General features: G+C 38.2%; 1 protein-coding gene across 3 annotated transcripts in view; it reads left to right on the forward strand.

The window, feature by feature from the left end:
- GRIA2 (glutamate ionotropic receptor AMPA type subunit 2) overlaps window positions 1-24,770 on the forward strand; it is a 288,216-nt gene that overhangs the window by 191,093 nt on the left and 72,353 nt on the right. For all 3 annotated transcript variants that reach the window (XR_014224841.1, XM_082243100.1, XM_082243099.1), the window contains exons 10-12: window positions 158-364; window positions 2,379-2,749; window positions 12,423-12,621. Coding sequence is in view for 2 of the 3 variants with exons in the window: in XM_082243100.1 (XP_082099226.1) it covers window positions 158-364; window positions 2,379-2,749; window positions 12,423-12,621 (777 nt within the window). In the remaining variant the exon portion in view is untranslated. The remainder of the gene's footprint in view (window positions 1-157; window positions 365-2,378; window positions 2,750-12,422; window positions 12,622-24,770) is intronic.

The following is a 24,770-nucleotide window of genomic DNA, read 5'->3' on the forward strand; positions in this document are numbered from 1 at the left end:
GTAAAAAGCCCATTTATATTTCCCATTTGTCTGAAAATGAGATCGTGTGATTCAACCTGCCCGCCATTAAGTTGCATGCAAATGCTACTTTTACACCATATATTTGGTGTTTAGAAAATGTTTAGATCTTGTTAGATAATGATTGTGATATTTCCAGGAAGCCCCATATGTGATGTATAAGAAAAATGCAGATCAGTTTGAAGGAAATGATCGTTATGAAGGATATTGTGTTGATCTGGCAACTGAGATTGCCAGGCACTGCGGATTTAAATACAAGCTGACAATAGTTGCTGATGGAAAATATGGAGCAAGAGATGCAGAAACAAAAATATGGAATGGGATGGTGGGAGAATTAGTTTATGGGGTAAGTACAGTGCACTTTGTTACTGAAGAATGTTAATGACCAAAACCAAAGAACAAACATGTTGACAACTATATTGTTTGCCAAAACCATTATTTCATGTTCATGTCTGAAATTCCCTCACTGATTATAAAAAAGTATTAAAAGATGCACATACTTAAACTTATCCGTGTACATCAATTTTTTTGGTCTAAGCTTTATATGTTAAATTTTATTTCTTAAGTGAAGTATAGTGTAAACGTATAGTGTATATTACTTGACTATATGACTGATCGATCTTATATAAGTTACATGGCTAGCTGAAGCCACCCGATGGTACAACATAGTTGCTTATTATATAGCTGTGCCCTTGGGGTATCTTCTTGAGACAGTAACAAAAGAATCACATTTCATGTTTAAGTTTTGTGATAACAGTACTTCACATCACACCTGGGGAGATGTTGAAACATCTTCCTGCGGTCAAGCTTTAAAATTACTCGCAAACCACAAAGCTATTTTCCTTTCCTTTTGCAGACACCAATCATGATTTTTCTGTCACCTCTTTCACCTTGAAATATGACGTTATTACAGTCTGGAAGAATGAACAGTGGCATTTATGGAAAGATTGATATGCTTAACATATTATTTTAGTTTCCATAAATCTGTCTAGGAAACAGTTGAGCAAAAAGTTGTATATGTGCTCTTGCTTTATATAAAGAAATATGTTGCAATAAGTGAGGGATGCCATATTGTATCTTGGGGCTTATGGATGAAAATGAACTAGCAAGAACATTACCTGTTTCTTATATCAACCAGTCACAATATTTCATCCATTTTTAATTTATAAATGACAGATAGAAGCTGATTAGTTGATATGGATAACAAGACATTTTCTTGTTAGCACATTTTTGTCACATAAGCTCCCTGTGATTCCTGAATGTGAAAATGTTATGAAATTAAGGTCACAATGCTTTTTAGAATGCCAATGTGTAAAGTATATACTAGCACACAATTGTTTACAGTAACAGGGATACCATAAGTTGCTAGTCCAATTGGAGTCTTAAAACCGAAGGATTCTGTTTGTTACACTAAAGGCTGTTTAGAAGCCATGGCACTTCACAGAGAAGTATAGGTATATTTACAGACCCAGGACCCTACATTTGTAGTTAAGCCACTATCTCGATATCATATATCTCTATGATCTTTAATATTTAGTTACATGAAGATGCTTTACTCCTTCACTCATTCTGTACCCCAAGTCCTAGTTCCAATCACAGCTGTTGCAACTCCTTTACTGATACCACTGCTGGGTATACCTTCTATTATTTTTTATGAATGATTACATTACATTGTATGTCATTTCTTTTGTACATGAAGTGGAGAAGGCAAGTCATACTTTAAATCAAAGTGCCTTAACGTTTACATTATTGTTCTGCAACAAGCATTCTTTAGGCACTAAATTCCAGTCTCAGTCTGTATAAAATTTTAGCTGAGATTTCACTTGGCATTGCAATAAAAAGCCATTGAAACTTTGCAGTGGAATAAGAACCTTGCAGTAACATTGGTGCCTTTCTGCCTCTTCCTACCACCCTAATTCTAAATATCTGTGCTATACTAATTAAAAGCATACCACATGTTTGTTTCATGCCTATTAGGAGTTTTGCAAAGCACATTTCTATCCAGTGTCATATACCTACTCCGTATTTAACAACTTGAGTCTCTGCAGGCTCAGTAAGTTCTCTTAGGCTGCAACCGTACTCATAGGAAGTAGGACATCAGGATCTAGTGACCTAATTTTAGATGAGGATTTTTATTGCACCTGATTTTCAATAAACTATATATTTGCTGCTGTCTTAATAAACATGGTTATATAACTATTATTGTATAAAATATGAATTTGCACATTGCTAATGATTGTCCTGAATCATTCATATTTTGTTGTTAAATAATTTAATAGTGTCAGATTAAAGGTCAGTTTTAGTTCCTCATTTGTAACAAAAAAAATAATATTTTTTATTTTATATTTTTTGTTTTACAGAAAGCTGACATTGCAATAGCTCCATTAACAATTACACTGGTGAGAGAAGAAGTAATTGACTTCTCAAAACCTTTCATGAGCTTGGGAATCTCGATTATGATCAAGAAGCCTCAGAAGTCAAAACCGGGAGTGTTTTCCTTTCTCGATCCTTTAGCATATGAGATCTGGATGTGCATAGTGTTTGCTTACATTGGGGTCAGTGTAGTTTTATTCCTGGTCAGCAGATTTAGCCCATACGAATGGCATACTGAGGAGTTTGAAGATGGAAGAGAAACTCAAAGTAACGAGTCATCTAATGAGTTTGGGATATTTAATAGTCTATGGTTTTCCCTTGGTGCCTTTATGCAGCAAGGATGCGATATTTCGCCAAGGTTGGTGATTCATCTCTTTTTACTTTGTGCATTTTTGGTCTGAGGTGGATACCATGGTGCATATACAATATATTGTACTGGACAAATAAAAGACTCATCGTATGGTCACACTAAACTTTTTGCATGCTAGCATTCTGGAAAGAGATCCTAAAACTGTGGGTTGCAATATTTAATTTAGCTTGATGTTTTCTTCTTAAAAGTATATGTACCATGTAAAGACTACAGAAATGCACAAGGTTCCAATCATTTTATGCCTGCTTGGAGGGGTACCGTGTTTTTGCTGCATTCCCAGTCTACAGTTCCAGGTCCTCGTGGCCAGCATGAACTGTGATGGGATGAAAGGATGGTGAGCTGCAACTGGAATGATGTTGTTGCTCCTGTGCCATGCAAGTCACACTTGATTTCTTTAATAACTGATTTTGTATGTGTAAAGCTGATCAAGAAAACACATGAAAACTATTAACAGTGGTAAGACTCCATAAAGGGAAATGTTGTGTAGTTTGTCTCGGAGGTAGGTACATTAGCTATTATTATCTTGTCATTTTAAGTGTAGAAAAAACAAAAACACAGCTTATTACAACTATGTGCTGTTGCATGACCAGTTGTAGGATGAAATTCAGCTTATATGGCTAAGACTCAATGATATCTTTAATCATTTTTATATGTGCAGATAACAAATTACTGAAAAAGAGTATTCCTGAGTAATTCAAATGTGTAGCATTAGGTGAAAACATTATCTGGTTTCTTCAAAAAAGTAAATTACAAAAATTGCAAAGGCAATTTCTGCAGGTCTTGAAACAATCTTTTTAAGATGCAATAATTTATAGTGTTTTGAGAGTAAAAATAATAGGGCTAAATCTAAAATGAATTTTATACAATAAAGGCACATAGGCTGCGTTTGCTGATTTTCTTTTATTATAGATGGCTGGTCCTATCTGTTTTCAGGACTTTCACTAAGTTTTTGACTGAGGATTAGCAACCAGTAAGTACTATTAAAGTGGTTGTAAACTTCAGACACGAAATATGAACAGAGCATATCACTATATAGCGTGTACTTGTCTCAATTAAGAGCAGTAAGTGTTACTTTGTCTGCTGCTTCATTTGTCTGCTGTCAGCATAAATCACTTCTGACAAGTTTTCCTGACACCAAGAAAAAAATGGTGACAGGGGAGGGACTCCCAGCAGATTGAATAGCCTCAGCTCTGCTCCTGTGTGCTGTGTGAAGGGGTGTGTGTCCCTTCCCTCGTATCAGCTGTCAGATCTCTCCTCACTGAGCTCTGCAGAGTGTAACTTCTGCTCTCAGCACCCTTTCTGAACTCTTAGACAATCTTTAAAATTCAGCACTTTGAATTGATATAGAGAAGAAAGGGCCTGCAGATAGTCAGGTACAACTTATGTAGGAGGATTTGTTTCATCTCTGTGTATCACCTGAGCCCAGTCACGTCACGGGGTATATGCAAGGCTTTACAATCAATTTAAATTTAAAGCAGAGCTAAACCTACCAATGTAACTGTTTCTCAAAACAGGTACATTCAAGGCAAGTCGAATAGCTATTGTCATAACTGATCACATGCACAGCACCATGCCAACCACAGATCAAAGAGAGGCTGAGTATCCTTGGCTGTAAAGAATAGGAGGGTTTAGCTCCTCTTTAGGTCAGAACCTCTGGCCTGCAATCTTCCAGTCAAGTGTTTATGAAAGTGTAGTGCTAACCCCTACAAGGGCCTCTGAGTTGTGTCCCAGGTTCTTTGCAGCCATGCAAACAGCAACATTCACTGCTCTGGGCTCAGAAAACAGTATAGGGTTTGCCTTTCTAATGTTTATTGTAAACTAACTTGGATGGGCTTAGGGGAGCTGTGGGATACTCCAGAACACTGGACAGGAATTTGAGCAGTAAGACATAAAGTGGAAAGCACTGGGACATCATTAACAATGTCCCAAGCCATGCAAGCATTTAACTTAGTGCACTAGGGGTTAACAGCAGCAACAGTCACTAGCATCCCTCTCTCAGGTCTGTACTCACAGTTGGACTTGGGTGTCTTCCTCCAGATATAGGCGGACAGTTTCCTCAGTGGAGGCTCTAGCCTGTATCCTCAGTGAATCTTCTCTTCCAGCTCTCTGAGGATTAGCTTTAGAATAGACTCCCCATTTATGTACAGCTGGGACCCAAAAACAGGCAGGATATTCAGCTAGACTGCCAGGAAGGACAGCATAGTCTCTCCTCCTAGGGAAGAACACTGCTCTCTGAGGCTCCAATTTTTTTTATAAACTCCCCAAACACAATCTCAGCACACTTTCCTAGTTATTGGCTGGAGCTAAAAAAATATTTAGGCTGCTCATATGTTTCTCCCATCCACTACATTCTGGAAACTTCCAGAAAGCATTCAAACTCATTGCCTGTAGAGCCCAGAGCAGCCCAAAAAAATCACATGCTGCTCTGCTGATTACTGGAGAGCTACATAACTAAATTTGCCTATCCAAACCTAGCAGCCTATCTGAGAGGTTGCTGCAAAAGTATTGAAACCACCGAATCAGTAGAACAATTACATAAACAAGAATTTTCTGAAAAAAAGGGCAGAAGTGGCTACCTGCCTACATACGCTGTGTCCTGTAGTCTGGGAGGCAGAATAGTTATGAAGTGCTCTATTAACAAGCACCAACTTTTAGGTAGATAATAACAGGGACAGGAAATGACTTGTACAGAGTATAGAATGTATTATACATATAATCACTGTAAACAGTGACACATACAGGCCTGAGGTATGAATACTACATATTTCCCGCATAGTGCAAACATTTTTGTTTTCTTCAGTATTGAAAAATACAGACAGCAACACTGTGAATAATTAAATCACATACTCTAATTACATAGTTAGGTTGAAAAAAGACAGTCCATCACCAAACAGTACAATGGATCTAATATTTCAACATGTTGAAATGTTGGGTATCTATTTATCCAGTGAAACAAAAAATAAGGATCATTTATGGTGTTTTTGTGCCTCCTAAAACTAACTTTTAATGTGTTTTTTACTAAAATGTTGTGTTTCCTAGACAAAATTGGAACTACCAATATTTTATTCTCTAGGGTGTTTGCTTAATGTGCAAAAAAATGCAAAAACAGCTCTGGCTGTGAAAGGGTTAAATGATATGTTCACCTTCAGGGACATGTTACATGTTCCACCCATAAGATTTGTTAGTTAAAAAAACTGGCTCCTAACTTTTTTAGTTGGCTCATAGATTCAAAGCATATTTGTCAAGCCCTAAGTTAAGGGACTATGGTAAATCCAAAGGGTTAAAGGAGTTGTAAAGGCAGTAGGTTTTTTTTTATCTTATCTGGGTGTTGCAGCCTACGCAGCACCCCCTAATTCTTACCTGAGCCCCATCTCTCTCCAGTAATGTCCACGAGTCCCTCGACCATCCGTCACTCCCCCTCTTGATTGGCTGGAACACAGCTCGCAACACCATTGGCTCCCCGCAGATGTCAAAGTCAGTTAGCCAATCAGGAGAGAGGGGGCATGGCCGAATGGCAGCAAGGTTTCTGAATGGACACACGGAGCTGAAGCTCGGCCTGGGTGCCCCCAAAGTAGGCTGCTTGCTGTGGGGCACTTGACAGGAGGGAGGGGCTAGGGATCCGAGAAGAGGAGGATCCAGGCTTCCCTGTGCAAAATTTAGTCTTCACAATCACTTTTAACCTGTGAATCCCACTGTTCTCCATTTTTCTGTTGCCCAAACAGATGCTAGGACTTCTTTTTATAGAGTGTAATAATACATTCCTTCTGCTTTGGCAGGTGTTCTGGGTGCAAAAGTAACAGTTTTCCATTCCTGAGCTGCATTGTATTGGGTAAGGACTTCAGCCTAAGGTTTCTGAAGTAACAATAGTAGGTAGTGATCAAATAATGCTAATGCTGGGGTGCACTCAATAAGCAGTTTTCCTGTTTCAAAGCTGTGCTGGGGGATCCATGCTTGCATTCCTTATGTAGTAATCTTCTCAATGGCTCCACAGGTATAATTGGGGTTGGGAATATATTTGGAATACCATGAACCAGGTGCTTTTATCACAGCTGTCACATGCTCAGAATCAGACAATAGTCCCTTTACTGATAAAATGTGACTCATAAATGACAGTTGAGTTAATCTAAAGCAGCATTTGAAAAAATTCAGTTTCAGTCCTAAGGATTCGATGCAGTTTAGAACAATTTTAAGGTACTTGCATTGAAGATCCACAGTTGGCCACCACTGCACCACTGTACACGTGGTACATTACTAAGAAATGAAAAAAGCAGACTTAAAAAACAACTGGGTGCTAAAGCTAATCCATAAGCACACATTTTAAGGGAGCATATGCTCATTGGTAATAAATGCAGTGAGGTCCTTACTGTCCTGATGATGTGCACTTTGATTATCTGAAAATACTTCCTCAACGTGTGACAAGAGGTGACTATCAATACAAACAGCTTTATTTGTTTCATGAAGTTCAACACAAAATCTAATACCTGCTGCTTTCTTCATTGTCACAAGTAGTGACATCACTAGAGAGGTGGAGCAAGCCAGGAAGAGGTGTGGGCTGTGCCCTTCTATGCCCAGCTCCTCTCTCTTGTCAGAGCAGCACTCCTCAATACAGGATTTGATACAGGAATGCTGTCAGATCAGGACTTTGCAGGATTTGATTACCCGTGCCTATCTTCCCCCCTAGACTGCTCCTCGTTTGGCTGCAAAAAATGTGGGTAGAGGGTGGGTAATTAAAACCTGCACAGTCCTGATGTGACAGCATTCCTATGAGGAGTGGTACTCTGACAAGACAGAGGAGCTGGACATGGAAGAACACAGCCCACACCTCCTCCTGGCTTGCTCCTCCTCTCTACTGTTGTCATTACGCCTGAGGTCTGTGATTTTAAGAGAGGGAGGAGGGAATTGTATCAGGAACACAGTGTTGGTGGGGGGGGGGGGGTTGTTAACAAACATTTATGGGGATGGGAGGATTTGTGCCAGGAGAGGAGATTTGGGGGGTGGGGAACAGAATATGTGGTAGGAGAGGAGATTTGGGGTGGGGAAGAATTTGTGCTAGGAGGGGAAATTGTTGGGGGAACTAGGAGGGATGATTTTTTGGGGGAAGGATTTAGGCTGGGGGGGAGGGGATATGAGGGGGCAAAGAAGGAGGAATGTTTTCATTTTTATTTGGGGAGAATTTTGGCTTGCAGAGGGAATTTGTGCTTAGGGGTAAGTGTGCAATTTAGTGTTATATTGGAGGGTGAGGTGCAGTTTGTCATTTTTGCCCTGGGCACTAGATGATCTTGTAGAGAATATTTTCAAATTTTACTTGGGCCTATACAGTTTACATTAGCAATAGCTATCTCAGGATTACAAGGAAAGTTAGGGTTAGGAGTAAAGCAGTGGCAGTAACAGGGGGCCGCTTGGGTGTGCTATAAAACCCCCAAACTTTCTTTAAGCACTCCAGATTTCCTTTGTCAGGTGCCCATCTGCCAAAGAGTAATCTCTTGCTGGCAAATAAATTATATTTCCAGCTACCGGCATCATCGTAGGAGAGAGGAATCTTAGTGGGAGCTGGTACTCAGGCATGTAAAACTACTGAACACCCATGCCGAGCATATCATTATTGAAGTGCTGGGGTGCTGGGAGTTATTATTATAGCAGTACTGGGGGTTATCATTATAGCAGTACTGGGGGTTTGAATTATTGCAGCACAGGGGGTTATCATTATTGTAGTGCTTGGGCTTTTCATTATTGCAGCGCTGGGGATTTATTAATATTGCAGTGCTAACAGTTATTATGGGAGCACTGGGGATTGTCATCATTATTTCATTACTGGGATTAATCATTATTTCATTGCTTGGGGTTATCATTTCTTGCCATGCTGGAGTTTGTCATTATTGCAGTGTTGTAGGTTATAATTGTGTTTGGAGCTTTTTGTTGTGCTGTGTGTTATTGTGGGGTTTATCATTTCTGGCCCTAACACTTACTGTGGTTTATCATTGCTGACCCTGTCACATGCTGAGGGCTATTGCTGGGGTATCTATTGCTGGCCCTAAAACATTCTGGGAACTAAAGCCCCGTACAACGATCGGCCGTCTTTTGTCCCCGGGCTGTCGTGTCCGCTGAAAAGTGCAAAAGACTGCACACAAATTTTGTCCGCCGACTGCAGAAGTGATGTCATGTGATGGTTAACTTTCCCTGTGTTTTTTCTTTTCTGAGCATGCCCAGTCTTGCAAATCTGCTGTCTGTCGGCCGAATTCTGTACTGACTGGCGAACAATCGGCCGTTCTGGTGTCGGCATACAAAAATTTTAATGCTTGCACGACAGATTCTGTTCGGCCGAAAGTGCGCTGTCGGCTGTCGAAAGCATCATACTAACAAGCCGAAAATTGGCCGATCGGTCGTCGGCCGAATCTTTTCGGCCGACAATCTGCACGTGTGTACGGGCCTTAATGCTGGGACTTGTCCTTTCTAGCACCTGACACAATCTGTGGGTTGTTGCTGGCCCTGATACTTTCTGGGGTTTATCATTGTTGGCACTGAAACCTATGCTGAAGGTTAACATTGCTGCCCCTGACAACAACCATGGGACTCTTTTAATCTCCACTTGCTCTTCAGCCAATCCTAGACTCTATTTTATTTCAATCAGATGTTGTCTGAATGAGAGCAAAAGGGGAAAAGTTGCATACTACAAGCCATACATCATGAAGCAACACTCATTTTATTGACCATGCCCACAAATATGTGACAGACGGCCAATGTAGCACACCACATTTTCTTTTTAATCCTTTTAAGGTGTTGCTTCAAATTTTTTCAAGTGTTGGCAAACATGGCTTATTTTTATGTCCATTGACAAAAGCACTGATTTTTGCACTTGCTAAACAGCAATGTAAGGCACACTGTAAAATACTTCTGACCACTGCGCTGTTTACATTTCAATGTGCTTAAAAGGGACTACAGTCTTTATTCTTATCACATTGTGAATGGCTTCTATATAATATTGCTTTTTTTCATTTTCTAAGAAATTCTGTTATGTTTTTTTTTTTTATTACAACATTCAGGGGAAGATTTACTGGTGCAGCTCTGCATAGAAACCAATCCGCTTTCAGGTTTTAGTGTCAGCCCTTAATTGAACAAGCTAAGGACAGAAGCTGATTGGCTACCATGCACAGCTACACCAGATTCTGAGTGCTCCAGTTTTTTAAACTCCCCCCCCCCCCCAGATTTAACACTGTTCCCCTTAAAACAAGAATGCACAGTTATATACTTTTTCATATACGTTAAATTTGTTTGCTTATTCAAGTGACTATATATATAATTAATAAACAGCATTAAATAATAATTTTAATTGCTTACTAAAATGCTAACCACAACTCCCTTTGTAAATGCAATTTAACATATGTATGCAAATCACTGCAGTGTGCACTTTTTCTCACTTCCATGCCAAGTGAACACGAATAATGTTTTAATTTATAGTTGCCATGACAACAGCATGAGCTATAATTAAATACACTGTGTTCTTTGCTATCGCACTAAAGGAAGAGAAAAGTTGAAACTACTGCTCACAATTTTAACTACTTGTGGAAAGATAATGGCAATTTTCATCAAAGCCACCAAAAAAAAGAGGAAAAGCTAAGTAGACACACACAATTTACAAATAGCCACAGATTTTCCCTTCTTTGATTTTTCTTTATGAATAGCAACAATTTAAGTAATAGTTGCAGTGTAGTGAAACTTGAAATGCTAGACTTGCTTGTTTATGTAATACAGAAAGCAAAAGTATGTAGAAATCCAAGTCAACATTTCAGGAGTCAGCTTTCAGAGGCACAAAATAGCAAGCATCTGCAAGGTGGTTGCTATGGGTTTCTACATCAATCTAATGTTCTTACTACTATGTTAAAAAAGAGAAGCGACTGGCGCAAATTCACATCACTCAAGAATATTGGATGGTACAATTCAAATAACATAAAAGCAAATCTATAAAATATAACTCAATATGATTTATTCGGAAATGCATACTGTAACTGTGTTCTATGCAGAGAAAAGACTGGAACGTCGGCACACTTTGTTCTCAGTCATGAACAGCAGAAATTTTGCACCATATTGAGAGAGTTGGTACCAATGATACATATTTTATCTGCTCAGGATTGCTCTTTTCAGCCATTGTCTGCCCATACTGGTAAATAATGCACAACCTTTGATGTTTATATTGGCCAACAAATTATGGTAACCTTGAATAGCCAGCATCAGACTGGTTTTCTTATATACCATTACAGATCATCACAAGTAAGCTTTTTTTTTTAGAAGGTTTGCTTCTTCGCCATTTGCCTGGGTATTTTGGATATAAATGGTTGTATACCTAGCAATTGCAGTACTTTCCTTATTTATACTAGTGATTGTTTTTAATTGAGGACTAGGCGTGTGGTTTGCTTGGGTACTGGCCAGGAACCATCTTTGTTGATTAGTTGATACTCAACTATTGTTGGTCACTGATTAGGAAGATCAGGGACATACCCGTTTGCACTACTGTAAAATTGAAACATGTTTACAGTGTTGTTATAATGCTTCATAGAACATATATTTATGTGTCTGTCTAGTGTGGCAAGCATTATATTTAACTATACCTCATGTTTCTTACAAATTTTAAATACTGATATAGGAAAGTAATAAAATATAAAAAGTGCAGCGCTATTATATTTTATTCCTTTCACCAATTTTTTGTCAGTTGGTAGTGCTGGCAGCTTTCTTTGTGGTTAGCATGGTATTTACACTTTTTATATGATGTAGGAAAGTAAATGTAGTGGTATACTTTTTGCCCAGTTAGGAATGTTCACATTTGGCTTGTTTCTATTAGGGCTGTCAACAACTGTCTACGCTTATAGAGAGTTGGCAATGAAATGTTAGTAGAAACATTCCATTGTGTCTACAGTTCCCATGTAGCAACAAGCATAATTTGAAAGTTTGCATTTGGGTATCGTAGATTATTTAAAAGCTGGTAAAAAGAAAATGTCAAAATTATTCTAAAGTAACTTCTTTTGCTAACTCTGTTCACAATAGAATCTCTGCTAGATATTTACATACCAGACTATACATACCATCTAACAGAAGAAGAAAGTACTGTATGTGGCATAAGTATAATTTCACATCTAAAATGTTGTTGAATCTTGTACTGTACTGTAAAATATGCAAAGGCTCTTTCCCGTTGTTGGAAGATGTGATTTATCACATCTGACCAAGGCAAGGCAACAATTCTCCAGAGTAAAGATGTTGCTTATTTCCAAAGTTGCATTTTCTTCCATAATATTGAGTTAAGGAATACCAATAATAATACTAGCAACAAAAGCTCTACTTTTCAAGACTAAAGATTTTCAGAAACTTGAGCAAATCGATCAAATTGCTTTCTTTGTTTGAAAAGGCATCATTTAAAAAATTTTAAGCAATTTAATTTAAGCTTTAGTTTATGCTTCAGTTATCCACTATGCTTCATTAACATATCAGTTCCTCAGTTTTGTTGCAGTTCCTTTTTTTGGTTCTTGCAAAGCTATACAATATTATAGTGACAGCAACAGAAAGGTCAAAGGGGTAACCAGGATTGTAACCATTTTATATGTTTATTTATTTTACAATGTTACTCTGTTAAGACTCTCTTCATTTTAAACATGAATTTCATACTTGTTGTTAGATCCCTATCTGGTCGCATTGTTGGAGGTGTGTGGTGGTTCTTTACCTTGATCATAATTTCATCTTACACGGCTAACTTAGCTGCCTTTCTTACTGTGGAACGAATGGTGTCACCTATTGAAAGTGCAGAAGACCTTTCCAAGCAAACGGAAATTGCATATGGGACATTGGATTCAGGGTCAACCAAAGAGTTCTTTAGGGTAAGTGTACATTTTCAGATTGCTGTTTTCATTCAGTTAAGATGTTTAACACAAAATTGCAACATTTTACTTTTTTAATAACTTCCTAGGGAAGGAAAGTACATTTTTTGTCTGATACCATTGCCTACTCTATTGTTGGGCTTTTACCACTTGCTGCTGCTTATATAAAAACATCCTGTCAGCAAATAGTTACACTAAGCTCATGGCTGCAGCTGCAGCCTTAAGCATGACAACACTTTTTACAATTATTAACATTATTGTCCAATAAAAATGATCACTTTTACATAGGTGACAGACATCATCATATGCAGTTTGTCCTTTTTTGAGTTAAAAATTCTGTATGTATTATTGTTGTACATACTGTATGTGTTATTGATAAAGAGGAGAAAACATTAGATTCTTGTTTCGAGGTGGCATTATGCTGCCCAGCAACTCCAGCCTAAGGGTGAATTTCAATTTTTATTTCAACAGGTAATTTATGAGTACATAGTGTCTTTATATCAATATATATATATATTTTTTTTCAACAATACCAATTTTTATTGGATTTAAAAGGTGAATAACAAAGAACAATAAGATTATTGCAAAGAACATGTACTCAATATGTAGTAGATTCTAGTACTATATGAAATAATGTTCCAATTGCCCACAAGTGAGGACAAGAAGCGATGTGCAAACTCCAGGTTTGTCTACTTAGGGTTTACTTAGAGCTAAGGGTTCAACTTACCTATTTGTTACTAATTACATATTTGTCACTTGAACTGTCATTTGGGAGGAAAGGGTGTTTATATCATGGTCTGTCATATCTAAATATATACGATGTATGTAACTTTGCTTCTACAGGTGATCAGATCAAAAGGGAAGTGAAAGAAATATAAGTATAGGTAGCTGCAAGTACCTGCATTAAAGTGAACCTATTGGGTTTCTCTGCATGGAGACACCACACATGGACTTTATTACCTCATTATTGTATAAGGCCAATACTGTCAACAGTCATTTTAAACGTTTGCTCCTACAGCCATTTAAAATCTAGGCTTACATAATTCAGATTTAGAATGCTTTATTAATTCCAAGGAAATTTGTTATCTGATGATGTAATTTTCCCTTTTAATACAAGAGGGTGAACAATAATCACACTTGTTCATTAACAGTAATGACCAGAACCTGGGTTCAAGGAACATTTGGCAAACATTTTCAAAGTTTGGATCTGGCATCTGAACTCTACTGAAACAAAGGAGCCAAACGTAATTTTTAGTCATGGTCATTTTCTAAGTTAAAGTCAAATGATTGACAAAGAAATAGCATGGAAGGATGTGACCTGAGGGACATGTAATAAAGAAAAAAAGAAAACATAAAAAAAAAAAATATTTAATGAGAAGAGGCCATTTTAGATCAGCTTAAAGGGTGACATAAAAAAAATTAAATTTCCTTGAAATAACATGCATAGGGGGTGCCATAAAGCTGTACATGTAACTGAAAAACATTATGACATAAGCAACACCATATTGTCAACTCATCACTGAGTGCATCAAAATACTTCCAAGCCATAAACCCACATTGCAGAGCTGAGGCAGTTTGTATTACCAATGATTAAAACATCACAATGCTATGTTTCAGGGACAAAAGCAAAAAAAAAAATCATACAGTAGCTTGGAGAGCATGAGAGCAGTTTGATTGAGGCCCAAGGCAGCAATGCAAGAGGGAGAGATGAGTCAAGAACAAACAAGTAGTGTATGATATTCCAAACACAGGTTCCCTAAATATTGTAGAGACTCACTGCTCATTAAGCAATCATTTGTACTCAGCCACTCGCAGGGGCAGAGGTGAGGCATATTTTATTTAGATAAAAAAAATCTGTTTATTATGCCACAGTCAAGAGCTAGAAATATTGTACAGATATGCGGCACACCATCTGTTTAGGCTAGACCACAATGCCAGAAGGAGAGACTAGGCAGGTTCAATTATCCCAAAATATAATTTAGAGTGTGCTTTTTCAGAGAGGGATCCAACAGACACAATCAGAGGTACAAATCACATTGAGCTCCATTCACAAAGCGGTATTTCCCTCTTTAAAATTTGTGGTAAAATAGCTCATAGCGTTTTTCAAAACTTTTTTTGCTATTCACAGAAAAAAAAAAGATACTAAAATACTACATGGGCTATTTCATTGAAACGTGTGGTATTCATCCCATGAAGCCATGCAGTATTTTATCTCATGCGAAATCCAGTGGGATGGATAAAGTGGAGAAAAAATAGAACCCCTGTCAGTTTTTATTGCTAATAAAGTGGTAAAATGGTTTAAACTGTAGAAATATGCTAACTCACTAAGGATGTGCATCATATGAATTAATACAAAAGGAGAGGGGGGTGACTAGAATACCAGTAAAAGGGAAGCTGCATTCACAGGACAGGACACACGTGGTGTATCAAAAGCAATTAGGTAAATACAAAATATCTTAAAAAAGACCAAATATTGAATGAAAATAGTACAAAAAATGACACACATATATACAGTAAGAGCCGGTTCACATAGGAGCGACCCGACTTGCTGGGGCAACCTGTGAAGTCGAGGTGCACAGCGCGCACCGCGACCTCGGAGTGGCATGCACAGACTTCATATCATTGAAGTCAATTCAGGTCACTCCAGGTCGCCCCAAAGTAGTACAGGACCCTTTTTCTAAGTCGGAGTGACTTGTGTCACTCCTATTAGAACAGGTCCTGTGCTAATCTATGGCAGGCGACTTGTCAGGCAACCAGGTCGCCTGACAAGTCGCCCCAGTGTGAACCGGCTCTAAATACCCTTCTTCCACCAATACAAAATACAACACTGTATTTTTTTTTTATTGGTAGAAGAAGGGTATTTATATATGTGGGTAATTTTTTTATACTATTTTCCCCTGGTAACCATCTGGAAGAACCCTAGACTTCCATGAAACCCTGGTTGAGAAAATCTGCTTTAAAGTAATTTTTGCGGTGATATTTGGAAAAGTCATTGCTATATCTTTGTACAGGTCTGTTTTTTTTCTTGTTAGAGACTAGCCATTGTCATTCTCTGATGTTCTTGAAAATATCACCCTGGTATCCATCTGTCAAACCTTCAAATTGATGACACCCCTTTTCTAACAGACATACTTGTCTATTCATAATCCCATTCTGTCTTGCAAATATTTGAGCCAAAGATAAAAATAATTGTGAATAAGTAGTACCACTACATATGACATATGTTCTAACAAGGGATTAGACCATTGTGACATGCATGTTCATTGTATTATGTTATGAGCGATTGGGAGGTTAGCAGCAAATGATGGATATGCTTGTAAATACACAAAAAAAGTATAAAAAAAAATCAGGTGAAATGACTGTAGAAAATAGATATATTTCACTACATGTAATGGGGTGCATTTACTAAACGTAATGGGGTTGATTTACTAAAGGCACTTTGCAAGTGCAGTTACTCCGGAGCTTAGCAAATGAGGGGATCTCTGCTGACTTTCATCATCCAATCATGAGCAAGCAAAAATGAATTTTTAGTTTTTATTTTTTTTCCTTGCATGTGATCGGTATTCTTTGTAAAGTGAAGCTTTACCTCATTTACCAAGCTGCATAGTAGAACTATAGGCACAACTTTATTTTTCATTTTGGATAGGGTAAGGGAAGGTTATAACCCCTGTAGACTCTTTAGACTTTGCTCTCTGGAATTGCAGCAGGACAGAAGTGCAGCAGGAAAAAAGTGCAAAGTTTTGAACAGCAGTAGCTAGATACAGTAAAGTTAAATTATTTTTAATTCCCTTAAAGTATTTCTAATTGCTTTTCTTAAATTGTTGAGTTTGTTAACCTTGGTATTTTAGGTGTGTTGCTATTGGTGATTGTTCACTAAGTACTGGAGTAATTGTTATTGTGCTGCTGAGGTGTTGAGTATTTGGTGTTATAAATTATCCAAGAAATGAGTAGGAACCCAGTGGACTTTACAGGTACTAGAGGAGGACAGTGACAACAATATAGATAAAAATACATTTTATTGCAAATCCATAAAAACATTTTAAAAAAAAAAAAAAAAAAAAAACATAGAAACATGCTTGGTTTGGCCAATACAGATATAAATGCTAGAGCTGCTTATATTCGCATAGTGTATTGCTAGAGGTTGACGTGTTTCACAAACATTGCTTCTTCAGGACCTCTTAGTCTTTGCAGCAAAAAGCATTGGCCTATTTATGAAAAAAAGCACCATAATCAATAATATATACATGACAGGTGACAATAAGCATGGTAAAATATTACATCCATCGAATACACTTACATGTCTGTACCAGAGCCCAGTTATAGATTGTGATATAATAATAGGCTAGAGTTCCGTAATTAGTTGCTGAGTAAGTTAATTTGCTGTCATATCATATGGTGCAAAGTATTTATATAGTAATAAAAGAAGACTTACCACTGTATATAATTGACAGCAGCCTGGTATAAGGAAAATAACAATATGTAAAAGTAAAACTATTCAGATTGGTGTGGCCCTGAATCACACTTCAAATGAAACGTTAAACCAGTCAATTATATTAATATAGCAAGCAAAAAACACCTACCCATATTAATATGTATAATATGCGTCAGATAGTATAATAATACCTATTCATGATGCACACTACCCATCAACAAGAAGCCATCTAAGAATAGCAAAGCAATAAAAAAAAAAACAATGTAGAACCAACAGCATCCACCTCACCATATAATCTTAAACCAGTATTGTTTGACTCACCATCAAACCAGCAGCAGCCAACTATCACCATCTACACCTAACCTATACAACTCACCCCTATTTAAAGCCCATTTTGATGCCAAAATTACGTCATCATTCTACGTCTAGAGACAACCAATATACAAATTTTACCTGAGTATAACACGTTCCATTATTCATCAATTAGGCAGATGGATGTGTGTACTTTCTCCCATATAACTGCCCACCATGGTGGGGGCGTCTAATCAAGCTGTATAGTAGATGGGAGGGTATATGTATCTACTCCCATGTCAACGCCCACCGGTGAGGCTGAATCCTCTTGAACATCAGTTCCCCCTTTCAATGGCTGTAAGCAGCCTGCACATGCGCAGATCCAGCCCGATTGTGCATGTGCAAAATCAAAAACAACCATGCAAGCGTGAGCGGCAACAGCACAGAGGATATAGGAGGAGACTGAGGCCAGGCATCTCACACTCCAGGGCATCAAGTATACACGATCCAAAGCATCACACTTGTCTGGAACAACCACCGCCACAGGGACAGCACTGCCAAAGAATCACCCCAGAAATAAAAATGAGACAATACAAAGCATCCCACGCAAGCTCCCATAACTCCTACCACCTTAACACCACCTCCTTGGTCGGACAGAGGAGCACATAATAGTGCCTTCCTGCCCCCAGATAGTATCCATGCATGGGAGCCTATGGGACTAAATGGCTGTTAGATGCCACAAGATAGTATTGTCAACACCAACAACAGCAGCTGTGTATCACCATAACAACTAAGGCTTAACCAAACATATCATGTATAGAGGGGTACAGCACTTTTCCTCCATGTATGTCACATAGTAACCCTTATTTCTCACAATATATAATTACATATTAACTATTGTTTATGTGTACAATTAAAAAAAAAAACACAACAGACCAACTACTATAGGAATGGCTTAAACCTCAAAGAATTGTTAAGGCCTGGTAGGGAGGTAGCATTGAGGCAGAAAATCCACCTTGCCTCTCACTGCAGTAGCTTTCTGTCGAAGATGCCACCTCTAGGGTCCTCCAATAACTTTTCCAAAACAGTAAATTGAACCATAAACGTATCCTGTCTTGAGGGTGACATGTCTCCCTATAGGTGTGTATAGGAGGTTCTTTTTAATATAATAGTTTTGATCATATATCCTTTTCCAGAAATTTCTTGTTTTGCCAACATAGAATGCTACGCATCTGCAAAACATAATGTATATGTCTCCTTGTGTTTGGCAGTCCACATAATGTCCTATAGTGTGCTCGCGTTCATTTGACAATATAATGAGGGTCCCTCCAAAATCCATTTGCAGTACTTACTAGTTACAGTATCAATTACCATATGTAAGAGAGGTGAGCTGTTGTCCAAATCGGTGCCTAATTAGTGATATAAATACAAAAAAACAATAAGCGCAGACAGGTAAAAAATATATAAATCAAAAAAAAGAGCTGAAATGCAAGCTAAACACCGACACAGGATACACAGCAAATCCCAGACATAAAATAATGTAGAAAATGTTTCATAATCGTGACCCTAGGGGTTTGCGTTTCTGGGGCAGGTTAACAGACACTGGAGAGGGGGACACTTCATCAGATTTCTGAGCCTATTGGATTTATGAGACCAAGGTTTCTCATCCGTCTGGCCTGAATGTAGAATTTGATTTAAATTGTTTTATTTCAGATAGGTGATTTGTCCTTTTTGTTCTTTTTGATTTGTGGTTTTACCTTTTGGATTTTAATTTTATTTGTTTATTTTTATTATATTAATTTTATTTTTATATTTATATTTGAAGATGTGTTTGTTCTTGGTTTTGGTTTTATGTGTATATTTTTAATATGCATTCATTATCCTATATTTGTCCTGTGTGTACCATACATTTTAAAAGTAATTAGATTATATATATAATTTTCTTCATATTGGGTTCATTCTTCCTTTATGACATCTGTGGTGGATGCATTACACATATTAGACCACTAGATGTCCTCATTAGTGTGCCTTGGATGAACATATTGACATCATTGAGCAGCGTATGGTTATATTAAGACAATGGTGACTTGTTGACTCCACCCCCGCTGACGAAGTCCCGTAGGATGTAACGCCACGTACAGGAGGTGGAGTCGCTTCCTTTGACGTCACCCGCTGCTGTCTTGAGCGTCTGTGGGGCCGGCTGCCATTGTGCAGAGCCCGCGACGCTGCTTTAATCAATGGATGTTTTATGCGCTGTTTCACCTGCTTTTATGTAAGTGCAATTTTTTATTAAAGGTCCAGTTAACATACAGTTTACACTTAGAGGCCTCGTTTTTCTGTCTTTCATACATATCCCATGGAGTTTCTGCCTCAGTGACCTGCTGTTACCTGATATACATTGGATGAATCTGCAATACTGCATTGTTTGACCTGCTGCTTTAATAGGGGTCAGACCTTGAGTTTCTGCTTCAGTGACCTGCTGTTATTTGTTATCATTGGATGAATCTGCAAAACTGCGTTGTTTGACCTGCTGGTGAAACAGGGGTCAAACCTTGAGGTGAAAGCATTGGTGTGCTTCTTGGTGAAAGGATAACACTGATTGGATTCTATGTTATCTACTGTTTCCAGCACCCTATGCGGACTTATGGGCCTCTGAAAAATATATAATTCCTTTGGGACTGTATCATATATTTTATATATTTTATGGACATTTCTTATCTCTTTATTACCAATTTTTGGTGCCTAATTAGTGTTGTATTTAAGACGGATAGCAACTCTGTAGAGTTTTAATATATAGACTTTGCTCTTTCAAATTGCAGAAGGACAGAAGTGCATAATTTTAAACAGCAGGAGTTTGGTGACAGGCAACTATCTTTTGTTTGTAATACCTGTATTTTTTATTTTATTTTTTCGTTTGTTTTTGTTTGTGTTTGAACTAAGGTAATTATTTTTTTAAGATGTCTGGTTTAGTTCAGTGCAATACTTGTTTGGCATTTGTTTTTTGTGGTACTTTTTGGAAGCTGGGATGCTGTCCCATTTGTATGTAGATTTCTAGTCTCCGTGATGACATTGCTTGTCTAAATTCCTTGGTTTGTGCCCTGCAGTCTGAGATCAGGAGGCTGCCTAAGCCAATTTGTTCTGTTGAGCTGCGCTGCAAAAGGCCACCTCTTCCACAAAGACTGCACAGGAGAAGGACAGTGTGGGCAACTGTTGGATCTGGAAGAGTGAGGCCTATGGACCATAAACATGTAGCTTTTGGTGTGACACTGAATAACCCCTATAGTGTTCTTTCTGAGCTAGGAGCTGATATAAAGGTTGCAAACATAGCTGCTTGTAAGATTGGCAACCCTTCTCTGCACAGGATGGAGGAGCTTGAGAAAAACATTGTAATTCCAAACATACTTGTTTTATCTGAGGTTGCAAACCAGGCAAGTGCTGTGGATAAAAGTCCTAAAAGGAGAAGTCATCTTCTTGTTGGTGATTCAATTGTAAGAGGTGTTTCTTTAGGAAATCTCATGGAAGTGTCAAAAGAAGTTAGGTAGTTGCTTGGGGATACTGTTAGGAGAGATAAAAGGCACATTTAAATAATTGTCTAAAAATCTAGTGAAGATTGCAATAATGATGTGGTTGTGTACCTTGGCACAAATGGTTTGACCCAGAATGATGTGCGTTCTTTACAGAAGGATTTTCAGAATTTGGGCCAGGATCTTCAACAGTTAGGGTGTACTGTTACATTTTCAGAGGTCTTACCTGTGCATAATGGGCAACAAGAGAAAGTACTTTGTATAGCAGAGTTCAATGTTTAGTTAAAAGATGTGTGCAAAGCTGAAGTTTTTGTTGGTCATGATGCTATCCATTGGTCTGAAATTGAGCTGTACAAGAGAGATGATCTGCATGCCTCACACAAGAACACTGAGCTTCTTAGTATGGAATTTAAGAATTTTTTGGACATGCACCTAAACTGAGAAATGAGGGCAGAGATGTACTTGATGAGGAGCATTTATGTCCCCAGCAGGTTGAAGCAAATGTGAGGGTTGTGTTGTTAAGGACTGGGCTGATGGGGTGGTCACTTCAGTTGAAGCTCCTGATGGTAAAAATAAAGCAGTAGATAGCAGTGATTGTCATGTCATGTGCACTAATGGTTGTATTTTAGGCAACAAGCTTTGTGAGTTGACAGCTCTTATGTCTAGGGACAGGTTGCAATAACAGAGACATGGTTTAAGGATTCAAATGACTGAGAAATACTTATACCAGGGTACACACTATACAGAAATGATAGAGTAGAGAAGAGGGGAGGTGGGGTTGCCATACATGTCAAAAATAGCTTAACGCTAACATTATTTCAAAAAGAAAATTAAATAATCAAAACCCTCTGGGTCTGCCTGCCAACTAGAGAGGGATCTCTCCTTAGAATTGATATAGTATACAGACCCCAAGTACAGACTAAAGATTATGATAACTTGTTGATTGACGAGATAACTCAAATGGCAATGAAGGAAGAGGTTTTGATTATGGGTGACTCCAACATGCTTTACATTAACTGGAGTTCTCTAACTGCAAATACAAACAGGAGCAGGGATGTAATGGAAGCACTGAATGGGGTTTCTCTAGAACAGTTAGTAAAAAGCCCAAACTGAGGTGCCCATACTGACAAATTGGGATTGACTGTCTGATGTTGAGATGGGAGAACAATTGGGTTCTAGTGATCACCAATGTCTTTGGTTTGATATTAAAACAAGAACTGCAAAATCTTATACATAAACAAAAGTTTTAGATTTCTAAAAAAAATAATTGAAAGGTTGGCGTAAAATGACAGGAGTAAATAATTAGTGGGCACTATTACAGTCTACCATCCTGGAGGCAGTCTACCATCCTGGAGGCAACTAGTCAGGCAAGTTAGTAAGAATAAACGGAAGAAAAACCAATATGGTTCACTAAAGAGGTAAGAAAGATAGTAAAGGAAAAAAATAGCATATAGAAAATTCAAGGAAACAGGAGTTGTAGCTGACAGAGAACAGTATAAAAATAGGCAAAAGGAGGACACATTATCATTGCTGCCAAAGTACAAAAAGAGGAGGAAATTACTATATCTATAAAGAAAGGAGATAAAAAGTTTTTTTTTTTAAATACATTAGTGATAGAAGGAAAAAACACAATGGGATCACTAAAATGAAAACTGGGCAAAACACATTTGTTGACAGAGATCTGGATGTAGCATACCATGTAAACAATTACTTATTTTCAGTCTTCTCAGAAATAAATTGCATCAGTTTGGGAATCATATTAGTTCTAGTAATGACAATTCATTTTTAGGATTTCTGGGGACAGAGGTAGCAGAGGAATTGGCTTGGTTAAAACCTAATAAAGCAATGGGCCCTGATGGTATATATCCCAAAGTTCTAAGAGACCTTCGAGATATAGTTGTTGGACCATTAACGGGTCTTTTTAATCAATGTCTTCTAACAGGAGAAGTTCCCCATGACTAGCAGACAGCTATATTTTACCTATTCTCAAGAGGGGCAGCAAGGTAGAAGTTGGTAATTTTAGGCCAGTGGGTTTAACATTAGTTGCAGTCAAATTAATGGAATCACTCTTAAAAAGAAGGATCATTGATCACTTAAAAATACACAACTTGCTGAACCCAAAACAGCATGGCTTTACTGAGGACAGATCATGTCAGAATACTCTGACTGACTTTTTAAAATATATTACCAATGTTTTGGACCAGGGTGGTGCTGTAGACATAGCATATCTTTATTTCAGCAAGGCATATGATACAGTTCCACATAATGATCTAATCCAAAAGTTGTACAAGCAAGGGCTTAACCCTTTGGTGGTTCAGTGAATATGCAGTTGGATAAAGGATAGCTACCAGAGTATGGTTGTAAATGGGGTTCATTAAGAACAGAGAGCAGTCAATCTCCCTAATAGGGATGATCGAACGGTTCGGGTCCACCATCGGTTCGGCCCGAACATTGGGTGTTCGAGGTTCGGCCGAATTTAGAACTTTTTGCCCAAAAAGTTCGGAATTCGGCAACCAGAACCGCCCAAAATGCAATGCTTCAGGAAATGGGCTTTAAAAGCCCGTGATTGGACCAGAACCATAAGCAAAAGCCAATTGAGGGGGCAGGAGAATGCTAGGAATGTGATTGGAGTGACTAGGGGGTCCCTAGACCAATCATTAGTGAATACGCCCCCCAGTATATAAGATCGCCCCTGCCATATTCCCAGCATTGTTATACTGGACATGGAAGAGAGTGGAAGCAGTTCTGTTAATTTTACTTTAAAAGTGTCATTTAGCTATTTTTAGTGTGAGGAAAGGGATATCTAGTGTAGTTAGAGTGCTCCTTTACACTTAAGTTAGCTTCAAAAATTTAGTTTCTGTAGGGAAAGTGTTAAGTGTCAGGGGACCGTAGTGTAGTGTAGGGTTAACTGACAGTGACTGCTATGGCAGGGTGACAAAACCCTTCCATAGCAGGGTGACCGCTATAGAGAAATGATAATTTCTCTGTGTTGCTTCGGCACAGGCATGTGGCTTCTCACCAGCAAGCATTTTTTAATGCTGCAGGGGCTGCCACTGCCAGTGCTTTTTTGAGGACATGTTTGATGTCAGACATGACATCTGAATATGTGTATAGGGGGAATATATAGACATATATGTCTGAATATATACCCCTAGACATATATAGGTGTGATAGTAGCAGAAATAAATGCTTGCGCTAATGAAATCATTTACAGTAATATATTTCTGCTACTATCACACCTATATATGTCTAGGGGTATATATTCAGACATATATGCCTATATATACCCCCTATACACATGTTCAGATGTTTTGCCTGCCTCAAAAGAACCCCAAAAAATGCCAAAAAAACGCTAGCGTCAAAAAAAAAAAATGCCCAGGTGTGTTTTTGCTGGCATTTTTTGGGGGGTTTTGGAGGCAGGCAAAACATCAGAACTTGTGCACAGTACCACTATACACAAGTTCAGATGTTTTGCCTGCCTCAAAAGAACCCCAAAAAATGCCAAAAAAACGCTAGCGTCAAAAAAAAAATGCCCAGGTGTGTTTTTGCTGGCATTTTTTGGGGGGTTTTGGAGGCAGGCAAAACATCAGAACTTGTGCACAGTACCATTATACACAAGTTCAGATGTTTTTCCTGACTGCAAAGAACCCAAAAAAATGCCTGCTATTAAACCGGCAAGGTGTTACAGCAGAGAAGCCATATTCCTGTGCTTAAAGTTTTCTAATACAAACGATCTTTTTTTTTATGGTTCGTGAAGTTCGGGTGTTCTGGTCGAACCGAACTTTTCAAAAGTTCGATCATCCCTACTCCCTAATGGGGGCACAGACAACAATAAAAATCTGACAGGTATTACAATCCACCCCTCCACATCCAAAACTAAAAAAAAAAAAAAATCTTTAGTT

Source organism: Pelophylax lessonae (assembly GCF_965119305.1).
Source record: "Pelophylax lessonae genome assembly, chromosome: 1".
Lineage (NCBI taxonomy): Eukaryota > Metazoa > Chordata > Amphibia > Anura > Ranidae > Pelophylax > Pelophylax lessonae.